The sequence below is a fragment of the Natator depressus genome, chromosome 7, assembly GCF_965152275.1.
Source record: "Natator depressus isolate rNatDep1 chromosome 7, rNatDep2.hap1, whole genome shotgun sequence".
In the NCBI taxonomy this organism is placed as follows: domain Eukaryota; kingdom Metazoa; phylum Chordata; order Testudines; family Cheloniidae; genus Natator; species Natator depressus.
Window position 1 is genome coordinate 30,000,674 of NC_134240.1, and position 18,543 is coordinate 30,019,216.

An 18,543-nucleotide genomic window follows, 5' to 3' on the forward strand; every position below is an offset into this window, starting at 1 on the left:
TATCACTAGAGGTGGCCTGGAATTTTTCGGGAACCAGAATTTCCACTTTATGGGGAATTCCACAATTTATTTGTTTGTTCTGAGGCGAATTTTCAAAATTTCCCACAGAACGAAAATCCTGGAACATTTGGACTTGAGGCCATCAAATCAATCAATTTCCAGTTTATCATTTCATTTCATTTTTGCTCTTAGATGATATCAAAATATGAAATAGTATATATTAGGCATTATTAAATGTACTATATATCAATATATGACATAATATAAAATATAATATGCATAAATATAATTTTAAAATTAACATTAAATTAGAATTAAATCCTAAATTAAAAATTAAAATTAAAATGAATTAAATGAATTAGCAAAGTCCAAAAAACCAGGCAGTGTTGCCTAGTGGCTAAAGCACTGGCTTGGGACTCAGGACTTGTAGGTTCTATGTCCAGCTCTGCCACGGGACTGCTGAATGACCTTGAGCAGGTCATGTCCCCTCCCTGTGCCTCAGTTTCCCCATCTGTAAAATGGATATAACACCACTGGCCTCCCTTGTAAAGTGCTTTGAGATCATGGGACTAAAAGCTGTAGTGAAGAACTGGCGGTTGTTGCTGTTAGTATAAACCAAATACACTGAAATATCAAAATGATAAAACTGAACCCAAAAGTGCTAAGATTTTGCTTGTGGCACCTTAGAGACTAACAAATTTATTTGAGCATAAGCTTTCGTGAGCTACAGCTCACTTCCCTATTACTTCGACTGTCCTCCTGCATTGCTATGAGCACCTGGCATCTCCTGTTCGCCAGAGTGATTTGTCTGGATTTTGTTCAGGGTTTGTACAGAGCCTAGCATCATGGGACCTGCTCCAGGCCTGAACACTTTCCCTTTCTAGCTTTTTGACAAACGCCAGAAGATTTCAACAGAAACTGACTCAGGTGCCCACTGGACCATTAATGTTGATTTTCAATAAGTCTTGGAACAGTGGGGAAGTTCCAGAAGGCTGGAAGAAAGCTAATGTTGTGCCAATATATAAAAAGGGTAAATGGGATGACCCAGGTAATGACAGGCCTGTCAGTCTGACATCGATCCCGGGCAAGATAATGGAATGGCTGATACGGGACTTGATTAATAAAGAATTAAAGGACGGAGATGTAATTAATGCCAATCAACAGGGGTTTATCGAAAACAGATCCGTCAAATGAACGATACCTTTTTATGATGAAATTACAAGTTTCCTTAATAAAGGTAAGAGTGCTGATGTAATACACTCAGACTTCTGTAAGGCATTTGACTTGGTACCACACAACACTGTGATTAAAAAACTAGGAAGATATAGCATGAACATGGCCCACATTAAATGGATTAATAGCTGGCTAACTGATTGGTCTAAAAATGTAATTGTAAACAGGGAACCGTCATCAAACAGGCGTGTTTCTAGTGAAGTCCCACAGGGATCGGTTCTTGGCCCTACGGTATTTAATATTTTTATTGACAACCTGGAAGAAAACAAAATCATCAAACTGATCAAGTTTGCAGATGACACAAAAATGGGGGAGTGGTAAATAAGAAAGAATGCAGGTCACTGATACAGAGTGATCTGGATCACTTGGTAAGCCAGGCACAAGCAAACAATATGCGTTTTAATATGGCTAAACGTCAAATGTATATATCTAGGATCAAAGAATCTAGGCCATACATACAGGATGGGGGACTCTCTCCTGGGAAGCAGTGACTCTGCAAAAGATTTGGGGGTCGTGGTGCAGAATCAGCTGAACATGAGCTCCCGGTGCAACGTTGTGGCCATAAGAGCTAGTGAGATCCTTGGATGCATAAGCAGAGCGATCTCGAGCAGGATTAGAGAGGTTATTTTGCCTCTGTATTTGGCAGTGGTGCAAAGTCTGTTGGAATCCTGTGTCCAGCTCAGGTACCCACAATTCAAGAAGGATGTGGATAAATCGGAGAGGGCTCAGAGAAGAGCCATGTGAATGATTAAAGGATTAGAGAACTTGCCTCATAGTGAGAGACTCAAAGAATTCAAGCTTTTTAGCTAACAAAGAGAAGGTTGAGGGATGACTTGATCCCAGCCTGTAAGTACTTCCATGGGGAAAAGATATTAGATAATGGGTTTCTCAGTCTAGCCGCCAAAGATCTAACACAACTCAATGGCTGGAAGTTGAAGCTAGACAAATTCAGACTGGAAATAAAGTGTCAATTTTTAACAGTGAGAGTCATTAACCATTGGAAAAACTTATCAAGGGCTGGGGTGGATTTTCCATCATTGACAATTTTTTAATCAAGATCAGATGTTTTTTCAAAAAAAAGATCTGCTCTAGGAATTATTTTGGGGCAGTTCTCTGGCCTGTGTTCTCTACAAAAGGTCAGACTATGATCACAATGGCCCCCGATTGCCTTGGAATCTGTGACTTTATGAAATGTTCATTTTGGACAAAAAGGACATTTTGTGCTGAAACCGTGTTGTGATTCAAAATTTCATCCTGATCTTTTATCTCTTTTGTGAAGACACCTGCCTGGGTCTGCAGGGAGCTTGAGCTGAACGTCCTGAGAAGGAGGAACTGGTCCTGGGCATCCCAAGGGGTGTTAACCCCCAAGCCCACTGCTCTGGATGGGACCGATCTTAACTCCCAGTTTCCCTTGCTGCAGTCTGGATGCCACCCATTACGACTGCTAGGACAGAATCTGCGAGATACCCCTACCCCATCTCATGCTGCTGGTTGGGACGAAGACCCCAACCTCGCAGAAATCTGAATATGATTCACCAGATGAAGATGAATATGAAGATGAATATGAAGCCTCAACCTGCGCCTGTCTCCTTTTAGACACAAGGCACCCTCAACCTCAACACACCCTATCCAGCTGCTGAAATCTGCCCCCTGCTCTAACCCCTAGGCTCTACTCCCCTTCCTGATCCAGGAAAAAAACCTGGGGGTCTGGGCTCCCTGCCCCCCCAGTGCTCTAACTACTAGACTCCATTCCCCTCCCAGATCTAAGGAGAGAACCCTGGAGTTCTGACTCCCAGCCCCTTCTACTTTAACCCATTAGACCCCACTCCCTTCCTACAGCTGGGAATAGAACCCAGGAGTCCTGATGCTTGGATAAGGTTCACATTTAACATACGCACACTGGGAAGTCCAATCTGTGTGCACACACACACACATAAGTTGGCACACATGCACAAAGGGAAATCCAAACTATACACACACACTCACACCAGTCTCATTATCTCCAGCAGGGGGCAACATCTCATACATGCACACACACTCAGAGCTCACTGCTCTGCTGGGGGCAGCTGACAGATTCCATTATTACCCCAGTTCCCCACTGCAGTCCGTCTGGCTCAGAGCTGCAGTGATGCTTTACTAAACTGCAGAGCCGAGGAGCATCCCAGTGGGGTTCTCAGCAGACAGGGATTCAAGAGGTGTGTTCCCATACAGCAGAGCCAGTGGATTTAAGTTTCGACATTCCACCACCACCTCCTGCAGGAGGAAATCAGAGCTGTAGTGCTATTATATGTATTATGGTAGCATGTGGAGACCCCTGACATTGGGCTAGGCTAGTCCCTTCCCCACTCACTGCCTCAGTTTCCCCTCCTTATTTTACTATTTACACTGCAAGCTCTTTGGGGCAGGAGCTGTCACTCTGTGTCTGCACAGTGCCTGGCACTAAGGGGCCCCGATGTCAGCCAGTGTTTGTGCAGCACTCAGCACAACGGTGACCCCTATCCCAGTCGGGGTCTGTGCAGTGCCTGGCACAATGGGGTCCTGATCTCAGTCAGGTCCTCTAGACGCTACCGTAATACACCTAATAATGAAAAGGATTCCTGGCCACACACCGTAGCCAGGCAGGATGCAATCAGGCTGGCAAGTTGAGCCATCAAGTCCCCACAACCAAGATCAGGTGTTCTGGGAATGAACGCCTGCCAATTAAGACATACAGTGGGCCCTGGCTCTGTCAAGATGCATCATTCTTAACGCCCATCGGATTCAGCTACTCCATCTCCAGTGCGTCTGCAAAGGACTCGGCTACCGAACGTGGGTGACAGAGATGGACAGATGGGCTCCCCTCCCACAACATGGGTTCCCGAATTCAGAGAGCTGTCAGCATGGGACGGTTCGAGACACCGTGGTCTAATGGACAAGAGCACTGAGCTGGGGGGTCAGGGTTATTGATATTTACCATTTGTATTGCAGTAGCCCTGGGGGCCCTAGTCATGAACCAAGACCCCAGTGTGCTAAATGCACAGAACAAAAAGAGGGTTTCTGCCCCCTGGGCTTCCAGCCTGAGGATAAGGCAAGAGACAAGAGATGGATGGAGCCAGATGGGCAAGTACAAGTAAACCGTGAGACGGTCATGGGCAGCACGATGGGCAGCGGGCTCAGCACACCAACAGCCTGACCACTGGCACGTTTTTTGTCGGCATCACAGCAAAGGAGAGTTTTGAGGAGGGCTATGACAGTGGATAACGAGATAGCTTTGCAGACTCCTGGGTTCTATTCCTGGCTCTGTGGGGGAGTGGGGTCTAATGGGTTAACGCAGAGGGAAAGCCTAGAAGTCAGCACTCCTAGGTTCTATTCCTGGTTCCGGGAGGAGAGTGGGGTCTAGTGCTCAGAGCAAGGGGGCTGGGAATCAGGACTATTCTCAGCTCTTACGGTGACTTTATGGGGAAACTGAGGTACAAAGTCCTGATGCCCATCCACTTTTGCTCTAACCCCCATGCCCCACTCCCCTCCCAGAGCTGAACCCAGAAGTGTTGGCTCCCAGCCCAATGTCCTAGTTACTGGATTACACCCCCCTCCCGAAGAAAGCTAATGTTTTGAGATAGAAAGGAAACAATTTTATACTTCAAAAAGGATCAGTGGTGGAACAGATGATACCAGACAGTTAACATAAGAATGGCTGTACTGGGTCAGACCAAAGGTCCATCTAGCCCCGTATCCTGTCTTCCGACAGCGGCCAATGCCACGTGCCCCAGAGGGAACGAACAGAACAGGGGATCATCTCTGTCGCCCATTCCCAGCTTCTAGCACCTCGAAGGCTCCTAAGAAACAATTAAGCCACAACCACCCTTCCCCTAGTTCCCATCCACAGCCCTGTGCTATCCCAGCACTGGGCGCCACACACACACAGCTCTTCCAGTACCCCTCTATCCCAACCTGCAATCCCCTGCTCTCCCAGCCCCAGGATCTCCAGGGTGGCTCGTACCTGCTTGGCCAGTCTGACGGCATCATTGGTGAGTTTGGTACGGAGCTGGGAGTCGAGGTGAGCCGCCGGGGCAATCTCCACAACCTTTTGGTGCCGCCTCTGGATGGAGCAGTCCCTCTCGTAAAGGTGCACCACATTCCCATACTTGTCCCCTGCAGAGAAGGGAAAGTCAATGCTGATTCCCTTCCAGGGACTGGGTACCCTGGGTCACGTGTAGAAGAGACTCCAGGCAGGCAACACCCAGCCAGTGTCCCCGAACTGTGTTGCTGGATCAGAGCCAGCGCCCCTTAGAGGGGAAAGGCCCTGGTTTCATTCCCTGCCCCTGTGAGCCCGCCAGTCCCCCTGCCCTGGGGCTGGATCAGAGCTGGTGCCCCCTAGAGAGGAAAGACGCCGTGTCTCATTCCCTGCCCCCCTAAGTCAGCCAGTTCACCCTGGGCTGGATCAGGGAAGCAGAGGGATATTAGGGCTCACCCAGAATCTGGACCTCAATGTGTCTTGGCTTCTCAATGAACTTCTCCACAAAGAGAGCCCCGTTCCCAAAAGCAGCCAGCGCCTCCGAGAATGCCCGGGTGTAATTCTCCTCCAGCTCCTGTAGGGGGCAGATAGGTGAGAGATTGACTCAGGACTATGAACAGAGCATTTGACTAGGACTCAGGACTCCTGGGTTCTATTCTCAGCTCTGGGAGAGGACTCAGGTCTGGTGGGCTGGGCCGCTGGAGTATAAGTGGCTGGGAGTCTGGGTTCTATTCCCAGTTTTCCCACTGACTTACTGGTGATCTTTGGCAAATTATGAGGTTGGGGTTCCCATTGTCCCTTGAGTTGCACAGAGACAGTCCTTGCCCTGAAAAGTTCAGAGTCTAAAAAGACACAGGGTGAGAGGGGAAACTGCCCAAGAAGGAAAGGGACCTGCCCAAGCTCCACACCAGAGCCAGGGATAGAACCCAGGCATCCTGCCTCCCACTCCAGCACCCATGCTGCCACTATAAAGGTAAGGTCCCTTCAGTCCCTGCTACCATCCACTTTGGAGCAAAGGGTAAAATTAGGGCACCTCTCTCTCTGCTGTGCTATAGAGTGCGTCCTCCAGGCAGTGTAGAGATGTCACACTTCCTGTACACTCTTCATGCAGCCTCGGGGTTTCCTGGGGCTCGCTTCAGACTGGGAGCAGAGACAAAGCAGCCCAGCGCAGGGCTAGCACAGGCTGCAGCCTGAGAGTAGCAGGACTTTTTTGATCATATTTCTGTATATAGTTTCCATTCCCAATAAAAGGTTTGTCTTGAAACCACACTAAGATACCACATCTGTTTTCGCCACCCAGCGACCTCCAGGAGGGGAAATTAAAGAGATGTAGCTGTCCTCTGGCAAGGGGGTGCAGAGATGAGAGATGATACATGGGAGACGGTTTGGCACAGGGACACAGGAAGCCAGCACTGTGGCTGGGAGGTTTTCACATGGGACGCATAGGAGAAGGCTCTCGCCCCATCAACACGCCAGCCAATCAGAGTAGCTGCAACTGCACCAGCCACAGGAGCAGAAGCTGCAGATGCCACTGATGCTCTCAGCCCCAGAAGCTGAGGCCACGAAGCCAGAATGGTATTAAGGGCAGGTGTGTCTTTGCTCTGGAATCAATGGTACCTCATAGCTGCGCACGACCCTCATGCCCCGTCCACCTCCGCCATACGCAGCTTTGAAGATGATAGGGAAGCCATACTTGTTGGAGAACTCATGGGCCTCACTAAGAGATGATATTGGGGAGTCAGTGCCCGGCACCACAGGGACCCCTAGGAGAGAGCAGATACAGGCATGTCATTCCCAGCTTCGCCACTGACCTTGGGCAAATCCCATCCCCACTCAGTGCCTCAGTTTCCCCTTCCACCCTTTGTCTAATTAGAGCATGAGCTTTTCAGGGCAGGGACTGCCTCTCGCAGTGTGTCTGTACAGCACCTGGTACAACAGAGGCCCTGCTTTCAGGTGGGGTCTACACAGTGCCCAACATGACCGGGTCCTTATCTCAGTTGGGCAATCTAGGCACTACTGTAATAAATTTAATGAGAGTGGCTTGCCCCAGCCTACACAGTGAGTCATGGGCAGAGCCATCTAAGATGCAGCACTTCCAGCAACACAGCGCCCCCTAGTGCCACTCAGGGGTCAGCCCTGCCTGCATGGAAATGCACCCCATACTGCTCTCCCCACCCCATGCCCTGCAGCACAGCAGCCCCTAGTACCACACTGGGGCCAGCACTGGCTGCGAGGGGAGAGCACCCCCTACCTGAAGCAATGGCGATGGCGCGGGCTTCCACCTTGTCACCCATCTTGCGTACCACCTCTGGGCTGGGGCCGATGAAGCGTATACCAGCATCACTGCAAGCCTGGGCGAAGTCCGAGCGCTCAGACAGGAAGCCGTAGCCGGGGTGCACAGCATCCACTTCATTCTCCTAGGGACACAGACACAGTGGGAGAGGCATTAGAAAAATGGCACATTGGCTCTTTAAAATCCACAGGCCTTCAAGTGCCCAGAAGATTAGGGAAACTGAGGCACGGAGTGCGGCCAATTGAATGTCAGAGACAGGAATAGAACTCAGGAGTCCTGGCACCCTGTGCTGTAATCTACCAGACCCCACTCCCTTCCCAGAGTCAGAAACAGAACTCCCAGCCCAACCTCAAGCCAATCTAATGTGTAATTATTAATCATAATTAGGGCTGTCAATTAATAGCAGTTAACTCAAGCGATTAATGGAAAACAAATTAGCTACATAAAAAATAGTCACAGTTAATCACAGTTTTAATCGCACTGTTAAACAATAACAGAATACCAACTGCAATTTATTATAAATATTTTTGCATGTTTTTCTATATTTTCAAACACATTGATTTCAATTACAACACAGAGTACAAAGTGTACAGCGCTCACTTTCTATTACAGCAGTGCCATGCGAACGCCTGTTCTCACTTTCTGGTGACATTGTAGATAAGAAGCGGGCAGCATTAAGTCCCGTAAATGTAAACACACTATTTGTCTTAGTGACTGGCTGAACAGAAGTAGGACGGAGTGGATTTGTAGGCTCTAAAGTTTAACATTGTTTATATTATTAGTAATTAATCAACATACAACAATATAACAATTGTGTTATACAATAATTACATATATAGGTAAAAGAAATCTACATTGTCAGTCGCACTTTCACCATCGAGATTGCACTGCAGTACTTGTCTGAGGTGAACTGAAGTCTGTTTCTTTTGTTTATCTTTTTTACAGTGCAAATATTTGTAATCCAAACTAATAATAAAAAGTGAGCACCGTACACTGCGTATTCTGTGTTGTAACTGAAATCAATATATTTGGAAATGTAGGAAAACATCCTAACAGATTTATAAGAAATTTCAATTGGGAGTCTATTATTGTGTAGCTGTGCGATTAAGACTACAATTGTGATCCTTTTTAATCTCCCGATTAATTGCAATTAATTTTTAATAATTTGACAGCCCTAATATGATTGTTCATGATTACACATAATATTAATTATGAATCCCATCCTCGTCGGTCCCTTTGCTTTGGGGGGGAGGGATAGCTCACTGGTTTGAGCATTGGCCTGCTAAACCCAGGGTTGTGAGCTCAATCCTTGAGGGGGCCATTTGGGATCTGGGGCAAAAATTGGGGATTGGTCCTGCTTTGAGCAGGGGGTTGGACTAGATGACCTCCTGAGGTCCCTTCCAACCCTGATATTCTATGATTCTATGAATTGTAACCCCTGCCCCTCACGTTCCTCTCATACCTTGGCTACTTTGATGATGTCAGGAATGTGCAAATACGCCTGGACTGGGGGCAATCCCTTCCCAATGAGATAAGCCTCATCCGCCTTCTGTCTGTGCATGTGCCCTGTGTCCTGCTCGGAATAGACGGCCACCGTCCGGATCCCCAGCTCGGTGCAGGCTCGGAACACCCGGATGGCAATTTCCCCTGCAACACACACACCAAAGAGTGACCCACAGGGGTTTGTGCATGGAGGCAAAGGAGTGTAACCGGCTGCCTGAGTCTGCAGAGAGCCTGAGCCAATCATGCTGCCAGTGAGAAGCTGCCCAAGTGTGACTGGCACGTCAACGATGCCTGAGCTGATCACTCCCAGGGGGAAGCTGACCCAGGGCATCTCAATGGAGTGTTTGCTCCCAGCCCCACTGCTCTGGGGGGCCGTACTAACCCCACCCTAAGGAAACTCAGTGTAGGGCAGGAGGGGCTCAGCTCCCTGACCCAAGGCTGCTGGAATCAGTATGGGAGGGGGGCAGCTTCCAGCCTTGGTTCTCTGGGAGGGAACACCCTCTGCCACTGTCGTGGGGTGTCATGGTCATGGGACAGGATGGGGCCTCAGCATGGCCACAGAGGAGTTGCTGGGATCCACTGCTGGGGTGGGGTGGCAGCAACGGGGGCAGGGTGCATCTCTTACCTCTGTTGGCCACCATGACTTTCTTGATGGGCTTGTACTCCACCCGCTGGGTGCTCTGGAAGGCGGCATGGATCAGGGAGAGGTGCTTGGCACGCAGGAACCCGAGGCCCCCTCTCACGAAACACAGCTGCAGCATCTGGGGAGACACACGCAGGGGGACACGTCAGGGTGATGCAAAGGGCAGCACGTGTAGGGAACAGGCACCCCTCTGCAAAGGCTCCCAGACACCAGGGACAGCGGGGAAAGGTTTGGGAGAAGAACCCCCTGCTTCAGTGATTGGGTACGAATACACCAGAGAAAGGGCTCCCTGAAGCCAGATGCCTGACCAACCAGGGCCTCCTGCAGCCAGATCCCCACCTAACCAGAGGCAAAAGGGCTATTTGCAGCCAAGGAGGATGTCTCCCTGGGACTAGTGCCTTAGAGGTGAATGGATGTGAATTCTGCCCTAGGATGAATGAGTCTGAATTCAGAGTGACCCTCATGCTATTTCATCTTGATTATTGTTTGTGTTCCAGCAGGACCCAACTGAAATCAGGGCCTCCACTGTGCCAGGCACTGCACAACCCCGACCAAGTCTGGGACCCCGTCAGCGGCACAAACCCAGAGATCAAGGACTCCCTTGTACTGGGTACTGCGCAGAGCCTGACTGAGATTGGGACCCCTGTAGCGCTGGGCGAAGGGTGGCCCCTGGTATGGGAGGAGGGAGAATGGGGGGGGCACACAGAACCCCCGGCAGATGGGAGGTGTTGCAGGGAGTGCCTGAAATAGAAGCAGATGGTTGGGTGGCACCCAGGGAGCATGGGGGAAATGGAAGGCAGCCATGCACCCGGCCAGCACAGCCTACAAAGCGCGTGACCCTTTCATTCTCAACTCGAACAGCTGTAAAGGGCTCTTCGTGCAGCAGCCCGAAGAACCTGTCTGCAGCTAGCAAGCGCCTTGCGGTTAAACAGGGAAGTGGTAAAAAAATCACCAGGCATTTAGCAGCAGATTTATTTTTACAGCCGAGAATCAATAATACCCCGGGCCCAAAATTAGCTTTCAGGTGTCGTCAGGCTCTGGGCTGGCTTCTCCCCCCAGTCAGGTCCTTGGAAATGAGACAAGTGGAACAAAGGAGACGCTAACACAGCAAAGGCAAAGTGGCAGCTTGGCCTGGATAATATTGTCAGGGACTGGGTGCGTGAGAGAGAACTGAGTAGAGGGGAATGGGATATGGGGCCTTTCCCCTTGAGAGGGCACCAGCTCCAATCCGGGTCCATGGCAGGGGACTGGCTGGCTATGCAGGGTCGGGAATGGAATATGGGGTCTTTCCCCCCCTGGGGGTGCCATCTCTGATACAGCCCCAGGCTCAGAGGACTGGCTGGCTCAGAGGGGTGTGGACTGGGAAATAGGTCATGGGGCCTTTCCCCTTTAGGGGGCACCGGCGCCGAGCTGGCTCCAGGTTGGGGGGGCTGTCTAGGGAAACTGGCTGGGAGCTGTCCCTCTGTGACCCAGGGTCCCCACTCCCTGGAAGGGGATAGGCACTGATCCCCCCTTCTCTGCAGCAACACATAGGGCAATGTGGTGCATTGTTATGAGCCTCTCCTTAGGAGGCAGGTTTTCCTGCCCTTGGATTGTTCTTGTGGCTCTTTCTCTGCAATGATTCGAAGTGCGCGCCCCAGAGCTGGAAGCAGTATTGCAGTCACAGATGATGCATACAGAGGTGACGCCACTTCCCCCTCCTGCTCGACCCCCACCCCTGCTGATCCACCCCAGGATCATATGAGATCGCAGCCCTCGCATTGCAGCAGTAGCTCACGGTCATTTGGTTTACAGAACCGAGTCCTTTGTGGAGCCCCTGAATTCCAGGGTACAGCCCCTGTCCTGTAATGCACCTGATGTGCCCTGTGCCTGGAGGTACGCCCTTGCCTCAGGCTGTATTCGAGCGCACCTTGCTCAAATGACCCTAGGTTCCCAGCGGCCAAGCTCCCTTTGTGCAACTGACCCTCCTTCCCCCTCCGCCGAGCTTTGCACCAACTGAAAACTTTACCAGGCACAGGTAGTGACTGTGTGAGCCCCCGCATCATGCCTGGAGCTCACAGCCAGCAGGCGTCCCAACATTGCAAACCCAAACATTCAAAAATCATGAGGAGGGCCCTACCAAATCCACGGCCATGAAAAGCACGGACCGTGAAATCTGGTCTCCCCAGTGAAATCTCGTCTCTTGTGTGCTTTTACCCTATACTATACAGATTTCCTGGGGGAGACCAGCGTTTCTTAAACTGGGGGCTGCCATAAATATAAAGGGAAGGGTTTCTGTATACAGTGTTAAAAAAACCTGGCTGGCACCTGACCCAAAGGACCAATAAATTGTATGACTGTGAAATTGACCAAAATGGACCGTGAATTTGGTAGGGCCCTAATCATGAGTCAGGCCCCTCAAAATCATGAGATCGTCTTAAAAAGCATGAGATTTTTTAAAAGAATAAATATCCGGTTCTTTTTATTTAGCCTTCAGGGGTCCCATTTTCAATTTTTCTCCCTAAATTGAACTGGCAGAAATTGTTTGGAAATGAAAAACTGACAGGCTCACATGCCTCCAGGATTTAAGAAAACACACCAGGAAGGTTACGGGTTGGCTTGATCACAGTCTACAAGTACCTACAGGAGGAAGAGATATTTGATAAAAGAGGGCTCTTCAGTCTAGCAAAGGTCTAACAAGATCCAGTGAGAATTTGGAATTTGAAGCTGGACAAATTTGGACATGGAATAATAAGGTGCACTTTTTTTTTTTCACAGTGAGAATTAACCATAAGAACAATTTACCAGGGGATGTGGTGGATTCTCCATCACTGGCCATTTTTAAATCAGCTTGTGATGTTTTTCTAAAAGCTCTGCTCTAGTTCAAATGGGAATTAATTCAGGGCCAGGCCTATGGCCTGTTATGCAGAAAGTCTGACTAGCTGATCAGTAGTCCCTTCTGGCCTAAGAACCTCTGAAATATCACCAGAATTGTCAGTAGTATTATAACCACCATGATCCACAGTCCATTTCAGAGTCACTGCTTTCCCCCATCCGGTAGCATTCCACCGAGCCACACAGTGGGCCAGGAGACAGCTTCATCGTGGAGCGAACTGTGATGGAAATAATTTGTTAGCAAATCGCCTAATCTCCTGAAGCCAAATAGCAAAAAGCACCCTCTTTCCTCTAATTAAGTACAAAACACAAATAAAAAGAAAAGCCCAGTACTGGTTTCCCCTGGCTTCTTGGGGAGTCAGGAGGGTAGAAAGTGATTGCAAATGCCTCCCAACCTCTCTTAACGAGATTTTCACGGCTCCAGGCTTTAGGCATGCCAGGAGCAACACAGTGTACAATTCTGTCTCCCTTAGATCTGCTTTCCTACTTTGGTTTTTCTGCACAGATCCAACACTTTTTATAAACCTCACCCAGCGTAAGAGAATTTCAGAAAGAGAAACGGATGTCGGGTTGGTATTTCAAGAGAGAATTGCAACTAAAAAGCCCCACAAAACACAGGCACTGTTGTGGATAACACTCAGAACTGGGAGTCAGGATGCCTGGGTTCTATTTACAGCTCAGCCACTAACCTCACAGAATCATAGCAGTGTAGGGCTTGAGAGGCCATCAAATCCAGCCCCCTGTGCTGAGGCAGGACCAGCTAAACCTCGACCCTCCCTGGCAGGTGTTTGTCCAGCTTTTCTTAAAAATCGCCAGTGATGGGGATTACACAACTCCCTTGGAAGCCTGTTCCAGAGATTAACTGCCCTTAGAGTCAGAAAATTTTTCCTAATATCTGACCTCAATCTCTATTGCTGCAGATTAAGCCCATGACTTCTTGTCCTTCCTTCAGTGGACATGGAGAACAACTGGTCACAGTCCTCTCTATAGCAGCCCTCAACATATCTGAAGTCTTTCAAGTCTCTCCTCAGTCTCTTTTCTCAAGACTATATGCCCAGAGTTTGTAACCTTTCCTCATAGGTCAGGTTGTCTTCTAAACTTTTTTCATTTTTAGTGCTCTCCCCTCGACTCTCTCGAATTTATCCACATCTTTCCTGAAGTGTGGAGCTCAGAACTGCACACAGTACTCCAGCTGAGGCCTCCCCAGTGCTGAGCAGCGAGGGACAATTACCTTCCAGGTCTTACGTACGACACTCCTGTTAATATACCCCAGAATGATATTCGGCTTTTTCACAACACCATCACATAGTTGACTCATATTCAATTGGTGATCCACTATCACCCCCAGATCCTTTGCTGCAGTATTGCTGCCTAGCCAGTTATTCCCCATTTTGTAGCTGAGCATTTCATTTTTCCTTCCTAAGTGCAGGGGCTTTGCAGGTATCTTTACTGAATTTCATCCTGTTGATTTCAGACCAATTCTCCAATTTGTTTTGAAATCTAATCCTGTCCTCCAAAGTGCTTGCAACCCCTACCAGCTTGGTGTCATCTGCAAATTTTATAAGCATAGTCTGCACTCCAGTATCCGAGTTACCAATGAGAACATTGAATAGAACCAGACCCAGGAATAATCCCCGAGGGACCCCACTAGATATCTCCTCCCAGTTTGACAGCGACCCATTGATAACTACTCTGAGAGTATGGTCTTTCAACCAGCTGAACACCCACTTCACAGTAACTATGTCTAGCCACAGTTCCTTAGTTTGCTTATGTGACTGTAATGTGGGACTGTGCCAAAAGCCTTACTAAAATCAAAACATACTACATCTACTGCTCCCCCTCCTCCCCCGCACTAGACCAGTAAACCCATGAAAGAAGGAACTTAAGCTAGTTTGGCATGATTTGTTCTTGACAAATCCATGCTGGCTATTTCTTATCACCCAAGTCACTTTCCAGTTAGGTTGGATACTGCCTGGACCCTGACCAAGACTGGGGAACCTCATTAAGCCTGGCACTGCACAGAGCGCAATGAGGGGCTCCGGGCGCTGCACAGACCCCTGACCGAGATCAGGGCCCCCACTGTGCTAGGTGCTGCACAGACATCAGAGGCAGTCCCTGCCTCAGAGAGCTTACAATATACATAGACAAAAGCTGGGTGACTTGCCCAAGATCAGAGCTCAGAACAGTCCTAATCCTTCCCTGCTCTAATCACTAGACCCCACTCCTCTCCCAGAGCAGGGACTAGCACCCAGGAGTCCTGGGTCCAAACCCAGTGGCCTTATCCACCAGACCTCATTGCCTCTGACTTAGCCTCTTAAGGAATGGGGATTTAGCCATGAAGCAACATGTAATTTGTTCCAAGGCAGCCTGCTTCCGTCATCCATTCAGCAGGCTCACCAACTCTGGCGCCTGGCTCACGAGATCCCTGAAAGTTGGCTTCTATTTACATGTGCTTGCGACTGCAGTAAAGAGCCAGACATGAGACTCTAATGGGTTTGCACCCGTCAGACTGAATTTGCCAGAAGCCCTTTTAAAGCGTGTGAAACATCGCTACTCTTGGCTCTTTCAGGCATGGGAGACAGGGCCCAAATTTCTGTGCCCAGGACGTGGTGAAGAACACACACGTTACAAGAGATTAGCCCAATTCAGGCAGGCTTTTCACAGTGTTCGGGCATAGACATATGTGTGCAGCAGAGACCGAACTGTACTTGTTCAAAATGAGAAGTTTTGATCTTTTGATTCGAAACAACTTTTTGCTTTGAAATTTCCCTTTCATTTTTTTTAAAAGCTGGAAACAAAACATTTTGTTCAACCCAAAATGATTTTTTTTTCAACTTTTCAATTCGCCAAAAATTGCAGATAATGTTGTGCTCAGTTCGACCCAACACGATTTTCTTGATTTTTGGAATCGCTAACTAACAAAAAAAAATCTGTTATTTGACACCCTCTACTTTAACCTCATCGGAGCTTAGAAAAATGTGGGCACCAGGGATTGAAATTCATCCCAGCCCCACTGCTGAGAATACAGTGAGAGATGCATTCATTTCCAGTCCTTCCTGTTTGGATAACCTCACCCTCAAATCATGTCCTTCCACCTGCCATCTTGCTTCTCCCATGCTACAACTCTTCTGTGATTACATCAGCCACCACTAGGGGCATAAACCAATCATTTAGCCCATTTGAAAGCCTGGAATCCCTGCTCCCAAATGGCATCAGCCATTCATCCCTCACCTCAGAGGCTCAGCAGTTTCCCCTTTCACTCTTTTTTACTGTGCATGTGTCGACTGTAAGCTCTTCAGAGCAGGACTAGTGGGCAGGGCACTACACTGGCCATCAGTACACTGGGGTTCTATTCCCAGCTCTGCCACTGACCCTGGGCATCCATGGACCTTCCCCTCTCTGGGCATCTGTTTCCCCTCCCACCCTTTGTCTATTTAGAATGCGAGCTCTTTGGGGCAGGGGCTGCCTCTCACTGTGTGTCCGAGCAGTGCCTGGCACAATGAAGGGCTCTATCTCAGTCGGGGTCTATGCAGTGCCCAGCACAACATGGGCCCCCCCCCGATCTTGGCTGGGATCTGTGCAGCGGCTGTTCTCAGTCAGGGCCACTAAACACTTCCATGATGACAGAAGGGTATAAGGACAGTACGAAAAAGCTCATGCCTCAATGGATGGATTCGGCGCCATTATTGTCCATTGGATGAGCACTACCTTTCCATTCCAGGTAGCCACATATGTGTCCCGTGGAGCCACAGCAGCAGCTGTCAATATCACTGATGCCGAGAGGAGAAAACTGTACACAGGGGCTCTGCAATGATCCATTTCTTAATGCCAGTCATTTTGGGGCCTTCAACCAGAGACCCCAGCCCAGATAATGGACAAGTGGTAGCTAATTCCTCTCCATCCCTGAAACACCAGAGTCACCTTTACTGATGAGCAAACAGGGACCATTCAAAGTGGCTGCGATTTCCCTATAGCTCCCGAATTGAGACAGTTCACCAGAGAAATGAGGATCTATAAAACAATCAGCAAATGTTAGCAGAGCCAGTGCAACAGCACCAGGGAGGCGCTAAGACAGGTGACCCATCCTGCAAGCTTCAGAACACCCCCACACGCACCCCTCAGCCACTGGGTGCTCGTCAGGAGGCAGGCAGCTCCCTGCGTGACCAAGAGTTGCCTTCCATGGATATTTATGCATCCCCTGCTTTGCTCATTCCTTCTCAGACCAGCTACACATGGGCAAGCAGAGCAGTGTGGATCCAGCTTCCATCAGCTGGGTCTGGCTAATGCGCTGTTGTTGGTTTCCAAAAATATGGCTTTGCGGGGGAGAGGGAAGAGGCTGCCAAGCTTTTATCGTCGAATGCCCAATTGCACATGCCTAAGTGGCAGTTTTATGGCACACAGTGGGGGGGTCTATTAAGAAGCACAGCTCTGGATTGCAATGAGAAATCTCATTACTGTTTGCTAGCCGTTCTGCGCCGAATGCAAAGCAAAGTAGGGCTGTACAGATTCAGCCAGACGTCTGGCTCCAGCTGAGCCAGCAAGGTGGGATGAGGATGCCCCATCCCTACCCACAGAAACGATCTGGGGCCTGGAATACAATGACTTCCAGTGAGAGGCTGAAGGCGAGCCAGCTGGTTAGCTTCTCCAAAAGATCAAGAGGTGACTTGATTGCAGTGTACAAGGACCTTCGTGGGAAGAAAATCCTGGGTCTTAAAGGGCTCTTTAATCTAGCGGAGAGAGGCAGACCAAGAAAAACCAATGGCTGAAAGTTAAAGCTAGACACATTCACATTAGAAATAAGGCACACATGTTTAATGCCGCAGGAGATTAACCATTGGAACAAATTCCCAAGGGCAGTGGTGGATTCTCCATCTGGCTTCACACCCAGACTGAAGCCTTTCTGGAAGATGCTTTAGTCTGGCATGAGTTAGTGGGCTCAACGCAGAGGTAAATGGGTGACATTCTCTGGCCTGCGCTATACAGGAGGTGAGAGTAGAGGATCTAATGGGCCCTTCTGGCCTTAAAAATTTATGCATCCAGTTCCCAACCGAGAAAGGTGAAAATATCATCTCTACTGATGGCATTAGTAGACTTTTAAGTAACTAAAACTGTGGTAAATTCCAAGGTGGTTTGTAGCTTTCATACTTGGTTGCAGGTCTTGGTGATCACTGTGGGAAGGCTAGGACTATACATTCACAGAGTCTGTCAGATTCTATGACCATCTGTTCTGACCACTTGTATAACACAAGCCACAGGACTTCCCTGAACTTAGAGTTTGAACGAGAGCAGATCTTTTAGAAAAACATCCCAACTTGATTTAAAAATTCCCAGTGACGGAGATTCTACCACAGCCCTTGTTAAATTATTCCTGTGGTTAATTACCCTCCTTGTTAAAAATGTGTGCCTTATTTGTAGTCTGAATTTGTCTAACTTCAACTTCCACCCTTTGACTCTTGCTAGACTTTTAGCTGCTAGACTGAAGAGCCCATTATCAAATTTTTGTTCCCTGTAGGTACTTATAGACTTAAGTCACCCTTAACCTTCTCTTGTTCAAATGAACAGACTGAACTCCTGGAGTCTCTCATCCATGTTTTCTAACCCTTTAATCATTCTCATGATTTGACCCCTCTCCAGATCATCAACATCCTTCTTGAATTGTGGACACCAGAACTGGACACAGGATTCCAGCAGCAGTCACACCAGTGCCAAATACAGAATGCTACTGCAGAGGGAAACATCACAGGGTGTTGCAAACACTTGGGATTCTATTATAAGTATTAAAATATAGAGAGTTTGTTTTAAAGTCTCAGCTCCCAGAGTTAATGCTTCTGGGAGAATTGCAGCTTTCACGTAAAAAACAAAACAAAAAACAACCAATTTTCTAGCTCTTGGAGTTCTAGAAAAAAACTGGAAACCATTAGCCCAAAAGGTTCAAAAGCCAGAAGGCAAATCAAAAGAACCCTTCCTTTGTTATGTGAGAATCTCACGATTTTCAACCCCATC

The 18,543-nt window shown here is 48.6% G+C and overlaps 1 protein-coding gene across 5 annotated transcripts in view; it reads right to left on the minus strand.

Annotated features, from left to right (window-relative positions):
• Positions 1-18,543, minus strand: part of PC (pyruvate carboxylase) — a 230,986-nt gene that overhangs the window by 115,944 nt on the left and 96,499 nt on the right. For all 5 annotated transcript variants that reach the window (XM_074957840.1, XM_074957842.1, XM_074957841.1 and 2 more), the window contains 6 exons: positions 9,649-9,784; positions 8,983-9,167; positions 7,479-7,644; positions 6,845-6,990; positions 5,684-5,801; positions 5,213-5,364 (listed from right to left, as the gene is read on the minus strand). In XM_074957840.1, the coding sequence (XP_074813941.1) occupies positions 5,213-5,364; positions 5,684-5,801; positions 6,845-6,990; positions 7,479-7,644; positions 8,983-9,167; positions 9,649-9,784 (903 nt within the window). The remainder of the gene's footprint in view (positions 1-5,212; positions 5,365-5,683; positions 5,802-6,844; positions 6,991-7,478; positions 7,645-8,982; positions 9,168-9,648; positions 9,785-18,543) is intronic.